This window comes from Eubalaena glacialis, chromosome 19 (genome assembly GCF_028564815.1).
Source record: "Eubalaena glacialis isolate mEubGla1 chromosome 19, mEubGla1.1.hap2.+ XY, whole genome shotgun sequence".
Taxonomy (NCBI): Eukaryota; Metazoa; Chordata; class Mammalia; order Artiodactyla; family Balaenidae; genus Eubalaena; species Eubalaena glacialis.
Window position 1 is genome coordinate 26,246,820 of NC_083734.1, and position 16,611 is coordinate 26,263,430.

Below are 16,611 nucleotides of genomic sequence, written 5' to 3' on the forward strand. Positions count from 1 at the left end.
AAAAGATATATACATGTATTTCCACCATCCTTTTCAGTACAGACCTAAATGGGATTAATAGCCCCAGTGTTTGGTGCTGTAATGTTGCTTAACCTCAGATATCCCTCAAAAGCACACATCCAGAAAGTGAACAAAGGAAACCTTTAAATTAGGGACTGATTCCCTTTGAAACTCACAGTGAATGTACAAGGAGTTTGTATTGACTTCAGTTAGTGACTTGAAGTCTGTTTCCCTAACCAGTACTGCACTTTCTTTTTTATATTTATTATTTCCTATTCTAACAAAACCTTAGCAAGCAAACAAGTTGATGCAGATCATGTTAAACTGTAAAAGGGATACTGCCATCTTAAGGATTGAATGTAGAACTTCCACCATCACTAAATTACACAATGAATAAAAGTACAAAACACATAATTCACAGACTGTACCTCAGCATTAACGGTTAATATATATTATATACTTTTATATCTGTCTAATATTTTTACAATCACCAGATACACCATCATTAAATACAAGTTACAGAAATGTGTAGATACCATTAGTAAGAGGGGGGACTTATTGCTTACGTCAGCAAGCAGCAGATGAGGGCACAGGATTTGAACTGAAGGGAACTACTTTCTATCACCAGTGGCATTAAGATAGAACACTGCATTTCACAAAGCACTGCTTTTTATCTAGTTTATAGAACCAAGAGCAGTACATATCAGACCAATAACCACTACTTTAATATGTATTACAGAATTTTAAAGGACTTACCTTACAAGTGGTACCTAACTATTCTATAAATATGCATGTCGTGAACAAATGAATAGTAGTTGCTATTTTTTACAATATTGGCTTATAACGTGACCACACTAGAACTACTTTGCTTTATTTTCTAGAGGGCTACTGGTATCAGAAATGGAGTTAACACTGCTTATGTAGTTACACCTACAAAATTCAGACCCTTAAAGATGTGGTCTCTTAGTCCCAATTTCATCCAACCATTTTTCCCCACTGAAAAAACCTGTCACTTGTACCTTATTTCCTTTCACCTTCTTTATTCTGATCAAAATCATTAGCAATAGACAACTATAGAAAAATCTTAAAAAAATTTTTAACTTAGCTTAGTGCTTTGGGCTATAATATATACCAGTGTTCTGCTGCCTCTGTTTTCTTGTTTCCTTAGATGATAATTTGATTTGAAACTGACACTGCACCTGATGGGTTGTTAACAAGATCTAGGCTTCCAAAAATGACAGATGTGAGTGAGGTCCATGTATGGGGGTAAAGCATCAGGATGGTGAAAAGATTGTGGTACTACGGTTGGAGCCATGGGTGCTCCCTCCTTTTCAGCCATGTGTCACAAGACTTGAGAAGAAATGACTTCAAAATAAGGGAAAACAAATACTGAAAATCTCTACTTACATCCAAATTTTAAAAAGTAAGATCTGTAGATTATCAATCTGTTGCTAAAGTGAATCTGTTTTTATTTGTTTGATATAGCTACCCTGGCACCCCAAAATATGCTACAGTCCTCTATGTTTTAAGATCCAGGAATCTTAGTCCTCCATTTTGAGTCTGGGGACCATAAAGTAATTAGTATTAGCGTGTTAGTATTATGTTAAAACAGGATTGCTCAGTGCACGTTTCTCAGCAAGAGCATTTAGCACCTCCCAGCAGTGTGAGGGAGTGAGCCCTGCAGCAGGCAGCTCCTGCGCATTGGCGAGGCTGCTCCGTGCTCGACTGGGGGAGGGTAAAATGTCATGTGGAGACACTCATGATTCTCAAAGAATCAGGCTGCTTCACTGAAGGAATCTGATTATTAGTTTATTTGCCGCCTCTAGTTGCAGATATGGTTCTGACCTGAAACTGCAGAAATGACAAAAAGCAGACAATTTCAGAATATCAAATGTAAATAAATATTGAAAAGAGAAACATGTACTATTTGGTCTGAAGCTGCAGGACTCAAATTTACAACTAAACAGACCTCAGCTGCAGTAATCTGCAGTCTCCTTTGCACTTGGCCTCTGGGCTCACTTTAGGCAGTACTTTCAGCCTCTTCCACACCAATTATTTCATTCCCTTGGGGGAAACAATTTTAGAGAAGTTAAAACTAATATTTTTCATTCTCCAACACCACTTTTTATTTGATCGTAGTACATGCCTTTGCTGTCTGAACTTTTTTTTTTAAAAAAAAGGCAGAAAAAAATAGAAATACTATTTGATTTTCTTTTAAAATGGCAACTTGATTCTAGTATATTTGTACCTGAAATCATCTCCATTAAAGAAGTTTTACTCCTGAGATGAAGGTACAGTGAAAAACACATTAGCGTCATAGGTTAAAACCAATTGACAGCAGTCTTCTAAAAAATAATAATAATTCCGTCAAAAGCACCATAACAGGTTATGAAACTCCCAAATAGCTACAGCCCTAGGAAATACTTTTTAATTCAAACAATTTTCATTGTTGGTCTTTTATGTTACAGGAAAAAATTAGTGAATCTGTTTGACTATATACCACCTCACAAGTCTGAGAATATGACATTTTTACACTAGTTTTCTACTTCCATTGTTACCAGTTAAAACCCATGTGGCTTTTAGCCTTTTACCTACCAAAAAAAGGGGAGGGGCTTTCCCTCATAGTCCCCAGTCTTTTGAGGAACATTCCCCAACTAGATCTAATTCTGCATTAAGTTTTCCAGAGATATATTAGGCACATCAGAACAGATTTCACCTGCCGTGAGATTTCAACACTATATCTCCTGACTGAAATAACCAACTCGCAAGCTTCCACTAGTGACGTGAACGGGTCATGGGGTGGGGGTGGTACGTAGGTACAGAGACACGTCACTGGGACCAGGTGTATAATTTTCCTAGTGAAACCGCCAGTACTTTTTTATTAGATTGAAAACACTGTAGTGAGTTTCCTAGAGATCTATTTACATTTAAGAGTTGAGCCATCCATGGCTCATCATAATGAAGCACACAATATTTCAGAAATGTCTACCTTGTTTCTACTCTGATAGTGATGCTTTTATTGGGGGAGAGCTAGCTAGCCTACTTTAAAGAGAAAGTTATTTATTATATTTTAAAGCTCCAGGGAAGAGCTGGGTATGGAATAGCATTACTCTTTTTAAGCTTCCCCATCATGTTTTCACTGTACCCTTTCCAACTATTTTGTCTCCATGGCAGAGAACTTCTTAGCATCCTATTTCTCTTCCCACTTCGAATAAGTGAGGACAGGCTAGTGCCTGTTTTGTGGGAAGGCTCTCGAGCAGAGAGAAAAGAATAAAACTTTGGATTAAACCTGAATCCGTGCCGCCTCTTTGAGTAGTGGTAGTGTAAACGAGACAATCTAGAAACTCTCTTTCCCAGGAACTTGAACTGTTCATTTTCCAACCTAGAACAAACAGGAGACAAGCTCTCCATTCTGCATATCTGCTGCCCTGCTGAACCCAAATTAAAAGAAGAGGGAAACTCTCCAGCACCACTCCGTTCAGGCAATGATGATTGAACTGATTTTTTCTCCATTATTAGCTCATTAATAAGATTTGCTTTCTTTGGTGCACCAGGACCAAACATCTCAACTGGTGGCAAAAACTGGGCACTGTGAGGTTTGCTTGCTTCTATTTGTGTGAGATCTAGGTAGCCTGGGTCTTCCAGCACGTTGATTTGGGACCCTGGGCTCAGGCTAGTTCTATCAGTGAATGAATCCACACGCCCATCATAGCCTAGATCGGCTGGTGCTGAGCACTGGTGCTGAGGCCAAGGGCGTTTGCACTCTCCATGATTCTCCTTATCATCCCCACCATCTTCTTGCCCTCCTTGAAAAGAGTTCTCTGTCCAATCTGATTCCTCACTAACATTTACAGCTTTGTTCATGTCCCTCAGGAACACCACAATAACAGTGATGTTATCACTTGACCCAGCATCACGAGCTGATGCCACTAATTTGTGGGCAACCATGCTGCTGTCTCCATTATTCTCCTTCAAGTGGTCAGAAACAACTTTCACTGCCTCATCAGGGTTCACGGTGTCATAGAAGCCATCGCAGGCCAGAATGAGGTAGTCTTCAGTTCCATCCAAAACAGTAGAGGCAGAATCTGCATCCCCACAGATATATGGCTTATGTTCAGCATCTCCTGTGGGAATCAGAAAATAGGTCAGATTTTGGTTTATCTTGCATGTAAAAATGTTTATGGCCAGCTCAAATGTCCTAAGCAGAGAAGGGTCCTCTGTTGAGGGAACAGTATCAGCAAAGATACAGAGGTAACTGTTAGGGAGTAATTTGTAGTTGAATATTGGGTGCTTGGAGTGGCAACAGACTGGAGACCTGGGGCCCAACTAAGCTAGGTTTCTGTCACCAGATTACAGAGATAATTGATCATCTACAGTGCATTTTGGAACTTTCAGATCCAGAGCACTTCCAGATCCCTTGCTTGTTTATATTCGTTGTTTTCCTTTAGTACTTGGAGAGAGCCTTAGCAAACAGGTCCTTCGCCTGTTGGGTAACCAAATAACATTACTACAAGGGATACTCATTTACTTCTTTACATAAAAAACATGGAGTATTGAGCAATAGTTCCTAGTTTAGGGTATCATAGTTCACTGGCAAACAGTAGTTTAAAAAAATTTTTTTTTACAAGATGCTTTATCATTCTTAAAGTGGTAGCATATAGCTTAGTGGTTAACGATGCAAGCCCTGGAGTCAGACTGCCCGCATCCGGATCTCAACACTTGTTACTTACAAACCCTCTTCATTCCTGTCCATTTTATTGTACTAAAACTGAACTATCTGACTAGGGGAAGATAAAATGAAGTTACGCATACTTACTTAAACGATGTGGCCATATTGTCACTGTTTCTGATATCTGTTATAGGTTCTCTCCTACCCAAGTAAAGTTCTCTCCACTATTTCACATCCCTGTTTAATCCTCAAATAGGCCCAAAAAGCTCAATGGGAACCCTATGGCTAACTCTGCTAGAACCACTGTGGGCCACATACCCTATCCAGCAGGCTGCGTGACGGGATACCCTGAACAACAGATACTTAATATTTAACTACCTGGGTTAGTTTATCTACAAGGTAAGAAACTAGTCTTTTTCACAGACTAAGGTAGCCAGAACCATCTTCCTCAAGTACGGTTTTGATTTCGTCAACTTCACTGCTATACTGTCGCACCTCCTAATAGCCTGTTACAGCTAATTTACACTTCCAGTCACTGGGGAGTCAGTGTCCTCCACCAATCCACTTCACTAAATTTCCCCATTCCCTGCTCCACCTGACTGTATTATTATCATTATTTTCTGAATTCCAACTCTAAAAATAAATGTGATCTGAGTCATACTGTTCCCAAAAATCTTGTTTTAGTGCTTCAATTAAAAGGCTACTGCAACTGTTAGTTTGGAACAGAACATACAAAGATCTGCACAGAGAAAATGCTGCCAAAATTCTGGCTTTTCACCTGATCTACTGTTGGATGTCAAATTAATGACATTTCGCCCCCAAATTTGGTGGGAGGGCATGATTATCCATTTCATTGTAGAAATGGCAACATCCTTTTGTCTTAAACCTCCTCTCTCCATATGCTAGAAAACATATCATGCCTCTTGTCAACTTTGGATCATAAATCTGAAGGGCTCATGGGGAGAAACAGTTGAAAAGTGTTCTATTTTTAAAGTGTTAAGTGTTATTTACTTTCTAAGTAGAGTTGAACTCTGCTCAGGAGTCCTTTTTCTTTTTTTTAAATTTATTTATTTATTTATTTTTGGCTGTGTTGGGTCTTCATTGCTGTGCCCTGGCTTCCTCTAGTTGCGGCGAGCGGGGGCTACTCTTTGTTGTGGTGCGCGGGCTTCTCATTGCGGTGGCTTCTCTTGTTGCGGAGCACGGGCTCTAGGCATGTGGGCTTCAGTAGTTGTGGAGTGTGGGCTCAGTAGTTGTGGCTCGCGGGCCCTAGAGCGCAGGCTTAGTAGTTGTGGCGCACGGGCTTAGTTGCTTCACGGCATGTGGGATCTTCCTGGACCAGGGCTCGAACCCGTGTCCCCTGCATTGGCAGGCAGATTCTTAACCACTGTGCCACCAGGGAAGTCCCAGGAGTCCTTTTTCGTGTCCTTATTTAGCCCCTATTTTATTCCACGAGCTTTCCAAATCTTTCTCACATTCTTCAACTCTTTCCAATTAAGTTAACTGGATTTTGGTAGATGGCCTAATTTCCTACTTCAAAGAAAATTCAGTTTATCAGGCCCGAATTCCCTCAATTGCTCCTCCCAACTTAAAAAAAAAAATCTTTAGTGATTCACCTATATCCACAACCATTTTCTATTTTCAGAATTCTATGACTTGACCTCTGCAGCATTTGACCCTGTTGACTACATACTCCTAGAAACCCCCTTCCCCAGCATCTGTGATACCCCATTTCTATGTCTCTGATCCCTTCCTGATTTTCTTCACTGGCTCCTTCACTTAAAATCACCAAAAATCATTGTGTGCTAAGACTGTGCCAGGCAGGGTTCTAAGTGTGGTATGTGTATTATGCCATTTAATACAGAAACCCTATGAGTTAGGTACTGTTACTATTCCTGCTTTACAAAGCGACAAATAGATACAGAGAAGTGCAGTAAATTTCTCAAGACCCACAGCTGGTAAAGTGGCAGAGCCAAGATACAAACCCAGAGAGCATGACTTCATGTTATTCTACAACAAGTAATGAGTCTCATCCTTGGTCTCTCTTCACACTAAATATTCCTGGGCAATGTCATCCATTCCTGTAGTTTCAACTAATACACACAGACACACACACACACACACACACACACACACACACACACATACATATATATATCACTTCACAGGTTGCTAATATTATTGCCAAAATGGGATGAATTCCCATATCTCTATCTCTAACTCAGAACTCTGCTAAGCTCCAGATCTGTATTTCCAATTTCATATAAATTATCTCTTCCAAGATATCCCACAGGCACCTAGAATATAAAATATGTCCAAAATGAACTCATTATCTGCCCTCCTCCCCACTCCCAAACTGCTGCTGCGGCTTTATTACAAATGTTTTATCATCTTCTCAGTCACACAAGTCCGAAACCTGGAAGTTAACTTTCCTCTTCCCCCACAAACTGTCGTTTCTGTCTCATCAATTTATACCCTCCTCTGTATCCCTTTTTTAGCTGTCCTTATCTCTGAAACAAATTGTATCAACAGCCTCCTGAATGACCTCTCATCTAGGCTTTCTACTCTAGTTTGTCTTCCATGATTATTACAAATATTTATAAATACAAACCTGACCACATGGGCCCTCGTCTTATTCACCTGGCAAAGTCCAGACACTTAGCCTGGCATTTAAGCCCCTTTGCACTCTGTTGCCAACACTTATCTCTTCCCACTCCCACCCTCTGCCCCAGCCTCCTGCACTTGTCACTGTTCCTAAAACAAGACATGCCCTTTGAGATGCCCATGTGTTTGTATTCGCCATACCTGGCATGTCCTTCTCTGCATACTGTCCTCCATGTCCACTTCAGAAGTCACTTCCTCTCTGAAGTCAGCCTGGTTTTCTCTTAGATTGTCACTTATTCAAGGACATTCTTTCCCTGCTTTTCCCCCTTGTGTCATATTTTTAGAAGCAAGAAATGACAAGTATCCTCTAGGATAAAGTTGGTTCTATAACAAGCATTAAAGTTACCTCTCAATACTAGGACAAAGACAGTTAGATCAAGAGAAGAGGTCTTTGGCTGGAGTTGTCAAAAATAATTCTATTTGAGGGTGTGTTTTAGAAATCAGAAATTTCTCCCCTTTGGCCTTATTCCAGAGTTCCTAATAACTCCCTCAGTCTAAGGTAAGGCCAGCTCTCAGTTTTTCAAGAGGTACTGCAGAACCTTTGAGCTTCCTCCTTCTCTCTCAGCCTCTGCTGCTCCCATTTGGGCCACTTCACAGCTTGCCAGCACCTTCCCAAAGAGTAGGAGGGAAATCACATCAGTGGTGAAACTGAAATCAGTCCTTTGAGATTTTGTTAATGTTCCTGGAATATTCTGGTAATGATAAGCAAAATTTGGGGATTAGACCTCAATTCCATTTATCCATGTTATCCCTATGTCAAACTACTGCATTTATTTAGGAGGCAGTGACTGAGAACTGCAGTATATATGCATATATGCATACCACCCATATAGACACACGCACATTGATTTGCTCTTTTTAAAAAAACAGAAAGTGAAGCTGAGCCATGAAGCCTAAAGCAATAGACCCAGGTGCAAAAGTGAAACAGACAGAAACAGTACTATAGCCCAATTCTTTGAACTACACCTTTGCATTTTGTCCAAACAGCTTAGCTGTTTACTCACTCAATTTTAGACAGAGTTTTATCGACTTCCCCTTCTTTTAAAGAATTTAGGTCCAGGGAAGCAGATTCGCTGAAACCCCAGGGTTATCTGACAAATTACTATATTCCACATATAGTAAAATTAGTTTTCTAATTTTAATATAGTAAAAATTGTTTTCATCTAAAAAGCACATTATTTGTGTTATTTTAGAATTCATTGAAAAAATTAAAGATATAAGCAAGGTAAAATATGGGGGGGAAGCTTCTATTTTATGGAAAGTACTGATTTAAGCTAAGTATGACCCAAAATGGAATGAAAAATGAGGATCACTGTGGTTTTAAGCAGATTTGTATGCCAAAGATTAAAGGCTTCCATTAAAAAAAAAAAAAAAAAAAGAAACTAGTAAGAGAACATTTCTTAATATAGATCTCTTTTAAGAATGGAATTTATATAAATGAGTAGGTTAAATAATTAATTAAAAGAAGCATTATCCAAATGTTATTTTAAACAGTAATAAGCATTCTGAAAATCTGTTATTATCTCAGGTTCCCTTGTTGTATCAGATTAATATAAGACAGTGTTCTGGAAAAGGAAGTTTTGAGAAACAAAAATTAATCGGTTTTTCCTACCAATAGCTCTGGAGACCGACAGACTTCCATTCACCCTCCAGGCACCAAACCAGACTACACAACCTCCAAGGGCCTCAATTCGCTGCTTTTCATCCTGCACAGTAATGTAATAGAAGAAGCAAATAATTGGATTCAGGATTTATTCATCTACCTTAACACTAAACAACAGATATAATACTCATCAGCTTCCTGGAAAGGGTTCTCTTTATTTTTCCTTTGGAAGGTGGGCATGGTTACTGAGATAATGGTGATAATTATAATAATAAGTGAAAATCAGTGACTAGAAAACTGCCTTTGTGGCATGTGCCCTAACAGAACAGACCATACTTACCTCTCTGTCCGGTTTGTGTGGCTTCATTAGTTCAACAGCTTGGCCCTTTCTCACAAGCATAACCTGTGAATCACCTACCCAGGCCACATGTAGCATGTTGCCTCTGATAAAAGTCACCACTCCTGTGGTCCCGCATCTTAAGCTCTGAAAGTAATTTAAATAAGAGTCAGTAAAAATAAGTAGACATCAAATTCTCATTGAGAAGCAATTTATAGGTAATACAAACTTTTCAGTTGGAAGCTAGACTACTAATAACTCGATTTCACAAATAGCAATTCCCATTTCTCAATGCATTCTTATGTGCTTGTATGTATTTATATGTGCACACACACATACAGATCCATTTTATCTGTGATATGCAAGGCAGAGACAATTATCAATTCCATTTTATACACAGGTACTATGGCAGGTTATGTGACTTGCCCAAGATCAGGTAACTGATTAGAACAGAACTGAAATTTTTTCCTCCTAGTCCAGTGCTAAGCCACTATATGAATCCTTAGAGTAAAGATTTCCATACTCTGGTCTCTGTTTTGTTACTGACCTACTGTATGTTCAGGGGGAGAGTCCTGGCTTTACAAAATAACATACAAAGCATCTGGTGTGTACGCAACAAATGCTTGCATACTCTGGATATTAAAACAGGAGCCAAGAGATTACATACATTCCCTGGAGTGCTAAGTTGCTTGTACCTTTAAAAAACAAAAATAAAATCTCCTACAATAATTTTAGGGGCCTTTGCTTTTGGAACATTGCATAAAAAAACAAACAGCCTGGAATTTCATCACAATAGCTCAGTACCACTGTACTTAATGTCTTGATACTACTATCCTAAAATGACATCTCCATTTGACATGAGTCACTACCAAACGAGCATGACTTTCTGTTACTAAGGACTTGGCCTAAATTAGAACCAATGCGTCAAGATGGTAGAAGCCCCCTTGTATCCAATGAGAAAACAACTTCTCATTTTCCCTATATAGGGAAAGTTTGTTATAAATCCTCACCCACCAATAAAATGTCTTCCTACACAGAATGTTCAAAACCTCAGCCCCCTGGAACACACGATAAAGACACTTCAGTACATATGCCCCAGAGAGAACAGGAGGCAGGGCTGCTGCACAACAGGAATAGCTACTTTCTTCCCAGCAGTTAGCAGCACTTGGAAGCACAAGAAGGAGAAAAGTAACTGCTGAGACAGACCTAAATTATTCACGAGAACTGTTGGCAAGACTAAGAGACACTAGGATCATTGGCAAAGCAAATGAGGTGAACACGGTCAGAAAAAAAGCCATGATTTTGAGGACACAGAGGAAAAGGGATAGGACGGAGGATGAAGAAGACAAGGTGATTCTCTTAGTTTCACGTTGATGATTTACAGATCACCTCTCAGGGGCCAGGTCTCGTCCTCAGTCAGAATGATGACAGCCGGCAGCTCCAAGGCAGGCAGAGCCAAGCAGTGCCGGCCCTCCGCAGACTGGCAAAGTCTGAGGTCAACACCTGTATTTTGTTTTCTAGCCCCACCTCTATTTGCAGACCATAGTGGTTACTACTGTTGGATTTGCATATTAATCTAAACCTGGGGTGCAGGTGGGGAGATAGAGAATATTGCCCTTGCTTAACACCAAGTGGTTCTGAATTATTGCTTCATTAATTCCAAACCCCACTGTTGCTGTGTAGCATAACTATGAGATCAAAGAAAAGGATTCAATGATTACCCTGTTCTCTCCAAGTCCATTTCAAAAAGAGTTAATGTTTAAGTCATAGGGCAGGAGTCGTATTTTCTGTGTGTATATAATTCTGCAATTACTTTTTAAAATTAAAAGTTATTCTCTTTCTGTTAGTCCCTAGTTGGAAATGAATATAAAGTCCTGTAGTTAATTGTGTACCAATGCCCAGAGTGATAATAGATTAAAATTTTTACTTTTAGATCTTAATTTAGAGCCCCTGTCATTCATTCAGAGTAAAACCTTAGGTCTGATTAACCTTAAGAAATCAGGACATGAGCTCTGACCTTTCTTCCTGTTAAGAGAAAATCAGTTCAAGGATCATCTAAGGATTCACCCTCTCCAAGCAAAACTTTCTTCAAGAGATACACAGCAAAACACTGCCAACTCATTTAGAACCAACTGTATGGAGAAATCCCAGCTTCTGTTTCTCCTTTATAGACCACTGTTTTAATCACCATATCCAGATTTTGTCAGCAAAAGTCTGCTTAGAGAGATGGTCCTGGTGTGAACCTGACAGGCAATGGTGAATAAGATAAAAGTCACCTGCCAAATCCAGCAATGGACTGGCTTTCTAGAAAATTATAGCTTGGGAGTTTCTATACAGTACATCATAGCACCCCACTAAATCTATTCCTAAAGAGGGAGTTAGAACTACAACAATCCAATACTGTGTGTCAAGAATATAGTTTGGAAGAGAGCTTTAAACAATGTCTACCACAAGAGAAAATCCAAAATAGCCTTTTAACCACAGAACAAGTAGATCTCAGCTAATGCATCATGGCTGGAATTTATGTGGAAACGGCATACCTCCCTGGCTGCCTTCTGTACAAACCGCTCGTCAGTGACCCGGAAGGCCCGGCACAGGGCCTCAGCAGGATCATGGGGGAACATCTCCTGGCGTACTAAGTTAACATGCAGGTGAATGGAGGCATAAATGGCAGCGTCCACTCCCCCATGGCCATCAAACACTGCAAAGTAAGCTTGTTCTTCCTGGTCCTGTCAATAGGAACACAGAAACAGTTAAGGGAGTTAGGTGTAGCATGACTCAAAATGAGCCAATCCCCCGCACTGCTGCCCATCCTCCTCCACTGCTTTGTCACCCAGATAATGAGACTAAATGTTTCCCTTTTCTGACGTGCCTGATCAAATGCTAAAATACCTGCAACATTAGGGCATCTGTGTTTACACACCAGAACACTGGAACACATCATGCCCAATTAGCTCAGGCTGAAGTGCCCTCGCTCACTGTGAAAGCTGTTGTCTTGTACCATGGAAACCACCTACATACATTGGCTTCAAAGTTGCTGTTACAAGTTGTGGGGAGGGGGAGAAAGAGAAGATATGAGGAGGAATTAAGCAAAGGCTGTTCTGGATTGAGGATTTTTGTCAAAATGAAAGTACTTTAATAATAAAATTAGAAACTGAGAACAATAGGAAATAACTGGCCTTCCAAGCACGAGGCCAATTATGTTAGATTGTTTAAAATACACAGAGAAAATGAAAGCATACACATACTTCTAAACTATAATGTCGCCTTCATAAATCATTCATGGTCACATTGTATTTTCACCATAAATAACACAGTCTCTAAATTGGTTACCCAAACTTGAACCACATCAGATGTCTATATGTCTTTACCTAATCCCCTAATTCAAGATGTAGTTTCACATTTCCTAGCTCACCCTCTGCTCGAAGCCCTATGGCAACTGCCAGAAGAGAGTCTTCCAAACCTGTGACTTGTCTTGACAACAGAAGCCTAATCACAAGAGTATATTTAACTCATTAAGTACTTAGTTTTTTCTTTCTCTTCAACTCAAGTGTTTAAATCTCAGCTCTAGCTCACTTAGGAGATCTGTAACTCACTGAACTCTCACTGAGTTCTGGGCTCCTTTTAGGCAACACTAATGATTTTCATTTTGGAAGCTTTGACTTCTTCCTTGGGCTCTTGGAGAGTTCAGTTGAGTCCAGGCCCTGTCATTCAAAGTGAATAAAATATACAAAGTAAAGCATATAATCTTCTTGTGCTTGTTTTTTCATCTTTTAGGTAGGGATGAGTTGGTATCTCATGGGGATTTGGAAGGACTACTAAAATATACTAAAACAACAGGTGTATTTGTGCTTTGAAAAAGTTCTTTTTAAACGAACTACTACATTTACAAAAGTACCAAATATAAATGTCCATAGAGTAATGATACAAACTAATATTATGAAATCTATATCTAATTACAGATTATTACAACTAGTTAATTTAGCAATATAATCAAACCACCTATAATGCCATTGAAGATGACATTGATAAACAGAACTCTTCAGAAAAAAAATCTTGACATGTAGAATTTCTACCTTGTACTAAAGAAATACTCATTTTTCGACAAGGGGGTAATATCCAAACTATATTAAAATATATATAATATGTTAAAACATATTAAATATATTAAATATATATATTAAAATATATTAAATATATAAAATATAAATATATTTATATATATATAAATAGTTATACAAGTCAATCAAAAAAACCCAAATAACCCAATCAAAAAAAATGGGCAGAAGACCTGAATAGACATTTTTCCAAAGAAGATACACAGATGACTAACAGGCATATGAAAAGATGCTCAACATCGCTAATTATCAGAGAAATGCAAATCAAAAGAACAGTGAGATATCACCTCACACCTATCTGAATGGCCATCATCAGGAAGAACACAACAAATGTTGGAGAGAATGTAGAGAAAAAGGAACCTCCTACACTGTTGATGGCAATGTAAATTGATGCAGCCACTGTGGAGAACAATATGGATGTTCCTCAAAAAACTAAAAATAGAATTACCATATGATCCAGCAATTCCATTCCTGGGTATATATCCAGAAAAAACAAAAACACTAATTCAAAAAGATACATGCACCTCAATGTTCATAGCAGCACTACTTACAATTGCCAAGATAAGGAAACAACCCAAGTGTCCATCAATAGATGAGTGGATAAAGAAGATGTGAAATATATATATATATATATATATATTATTCAGCCATAAAAAAGAAATTCTGCCACTTGCAGCAACACAGATAGACCTAGAGAATATTATGCTTAGTGAAATAAGTCAAACAGGGAAAGACAAATACTATATGATATCGCTTATATGTAGAATCTAAAAAATAAACCAAACAAACGTATATAATAAAACAGAAACAGACTCACAGATATAGAAAACTAGTGGTTACCAGTGGGGAATGGGAAGAGGGGAGGGGTGAGATAGGGATATAGCATTAAGAGATATAAACTACTATGTATAAAATAAATAAGCAACAAGGATATATTATATAGTACAGGGAATTATAGCCATTATTCTTCTAATAACTTTTAATGGAATATAATCTATAAAAATACTGAATCACTATGCTGTACACTTGAAACTAATATTATAATGTAAATCAACTATACTTCAATTTTTAAAAAAGGGATAAAGAGATGTGGTGTGTATGCATACACATACACACACACACACAAACACACACACACACACAAAATAGAATAGTACTCAGCCATAAAAAAGAAGGTAATTTTGCTATTTGCAACAACATGGATAGACTTGGAGGGCATTAGGTTTAGTGAAACAAGTCAGACAGAAAGACAAATACCGTATGTTATCACTTGTATGTGCAATTTAAAAAATAAAAGAAATGAATATAACAAAATGGAAATAGGCTCACAGATACAGTGAACAAACCTAGTGGTTACCAACGGGGAGAGGGAAGGGGGGGGCAATGTAAGGGTAGGGGATTAAGAGACACAAATGACTATATATAAAATAAATAAGCTACAAGGATATAATGTATAGCACAGGGAATATAGCCAATATTTTATAATAACTTTAAATGGACTATAATCTATAAAAATTTTGAATCACTATATTGCACACCTGAAACTAATTGTAAATCAAAATACCTCGATAAAAAATTCTTATTTAAAATAAATAGCAGTAAATTTTTTTTAATGTACTCATTTTTAAACAGCTCAATTGGCAGGATAAGGGTAAAATTGAAAAACTGCATGTCCAAGCAGTTTTTTTTGGTTTTGGGGTTTTTTTTGAATTTTTGAATTTTATTTATTTTTTTATACAGCAGGTTCTTATTAGTTATCCATTTTATACAGATTAGTGTATATATGTCAATCCCAATCTCCCAATTCATCCAAGCAGTTTTTAAATGATGAGTGGACTGATACGGGATCATCACAAAGAGGAAGGGGGCAATAATAGCTTTATGTGGGCATGAGAATATAACTTTAAACAGTGTGAGATTGGTGAGGAGATTCTTAAACAATATAACATCAGAAGAAACAAAGGAGCCAAGTGGATCTCTTTAAAAAAAAATACTGATGTCTTCCCTGTTATAAAGATAATGTATGTCTATGGAAGCAACTTAAATGTCCATCGACAGATGAATGAATAAAGATGTGGTATGTGTGTGAGTGTGTCTGTGTGTTGGGGTGTGTGTGTGTGTGTGTGTGTGTCTGTGTGTGTGTGTGTGTATAATGGAATATTACTCAGCCATAAAAAAAAGAATGAAATAATGCCATTTGCAGCAACATAGATGGACCTAGAGATTATCATACTAAGTGAAGTAAGTCAGACAGAGAAAGACAAATACCATATATCACTTATATGTAGAATCTAAAATATGACACAAATGAACTTATTTATGAAACAGAAACAGACTCACAGACATAGAAAACAAACTTATGGTTACCAAAGGGGGAAGTGGGTGGGGAGAACTAAACTAGGAGTTTGGGACTAGCAGATACAAACTATAATACATAAAACTGATAAACAACAAGGTCCTACTGTGTAGCACAGGGAACTATATTCAATACCCTGTAATAAGGCATAATGGAAAAGAATCTGGAAAAGAATATATATATGTATTCTTCAGGATATATATATATATAAAATAACTGAATCACCTTGCTGTACACCAGAAACTAACACAACATTGTAAATCAACTACACTTCAGTTTGTAAAAAAAGATTATGTTTATTTGGACTAATAAAGAAGTGTACAGAAGGAAATAAATATCTCTAATCCCACCATCCACAGATAACCAGTCTTTTTTCTATAAATATAAATTTTTAATAAAATAAAATTAGAATCATAATGTACACAAAATTTTATATCCTGCTTTTTGTTATTTGTCATATCATTAGCATTTCCCCCAAGTCATTATTTAAATGGATAAGTACTATACATCTTATGAGCATATCATAGTAATCATTTCCTATATATGACTCAGATCATTTCCAATTTTTTATTATTGACTATGTTGTGTAAAACATTTATGTCAAACAAAACATATGTAAGAATTTTCTGCATTTCTTTTACCTTATAAAAGTAAAAGTGAAATTATCGGGTTTCCCTGGTGGCGCAGTGGTTAAGAATCCACCTGCCAATGCAGGGGACACAGGTTCGAGCCCTGGTCCGGGAAGATCCCACATGCCACGGAGCAACTAAGCCCGTGCGCCACAACTACTGAGCCTGCGCTCTAGAGCCCGCGAGCCACAATTACTGAAGCCTGTGAGCCTAGAGCCCATGCTCCACAACAAGAGAA

The 16,611-nt window shown here is 38.0% G+C and overlaps 1 protein-coding gene across 1 annotated transcript in view; it reads right to left on the reverse strand.

Annotated features, from left to right (window-relative positions):
* Positions 1-2,400: 2,400 nt before the first annotated feature.
* PPM1E (protein phosphatase, Mg2+/Mn2+ dependent 1E) overlaps positions 2,401-16,611 on the reverse strand; it is a 199,327-nt gene continuing 185,116 nt past the window's right edge. Inside the window, exons 4-7 of the mRNA XM_061176389.1 lie at positions 11,811-11,999; positions 9,274-9,417; positions 8,943-9,036; positions 2,401-4,124 (exon numbers count right to left, since the gene is read on the reverse strand). Coding sequence (XP_061032372.1) covers positions 3,064-4,124; positions 8,943-9,036; positions 9,274-9,417; positions 11,811-11,999 — 1,488 coding nt within the window. The 3' untranslated portion in view covers positions 2,401-3,063. The remainder of the gene's footprint in view (positions 4,125-8,942; positions 9,037-9,273; positions 9,418-11,810; positions 12,000-16,611) is intronic.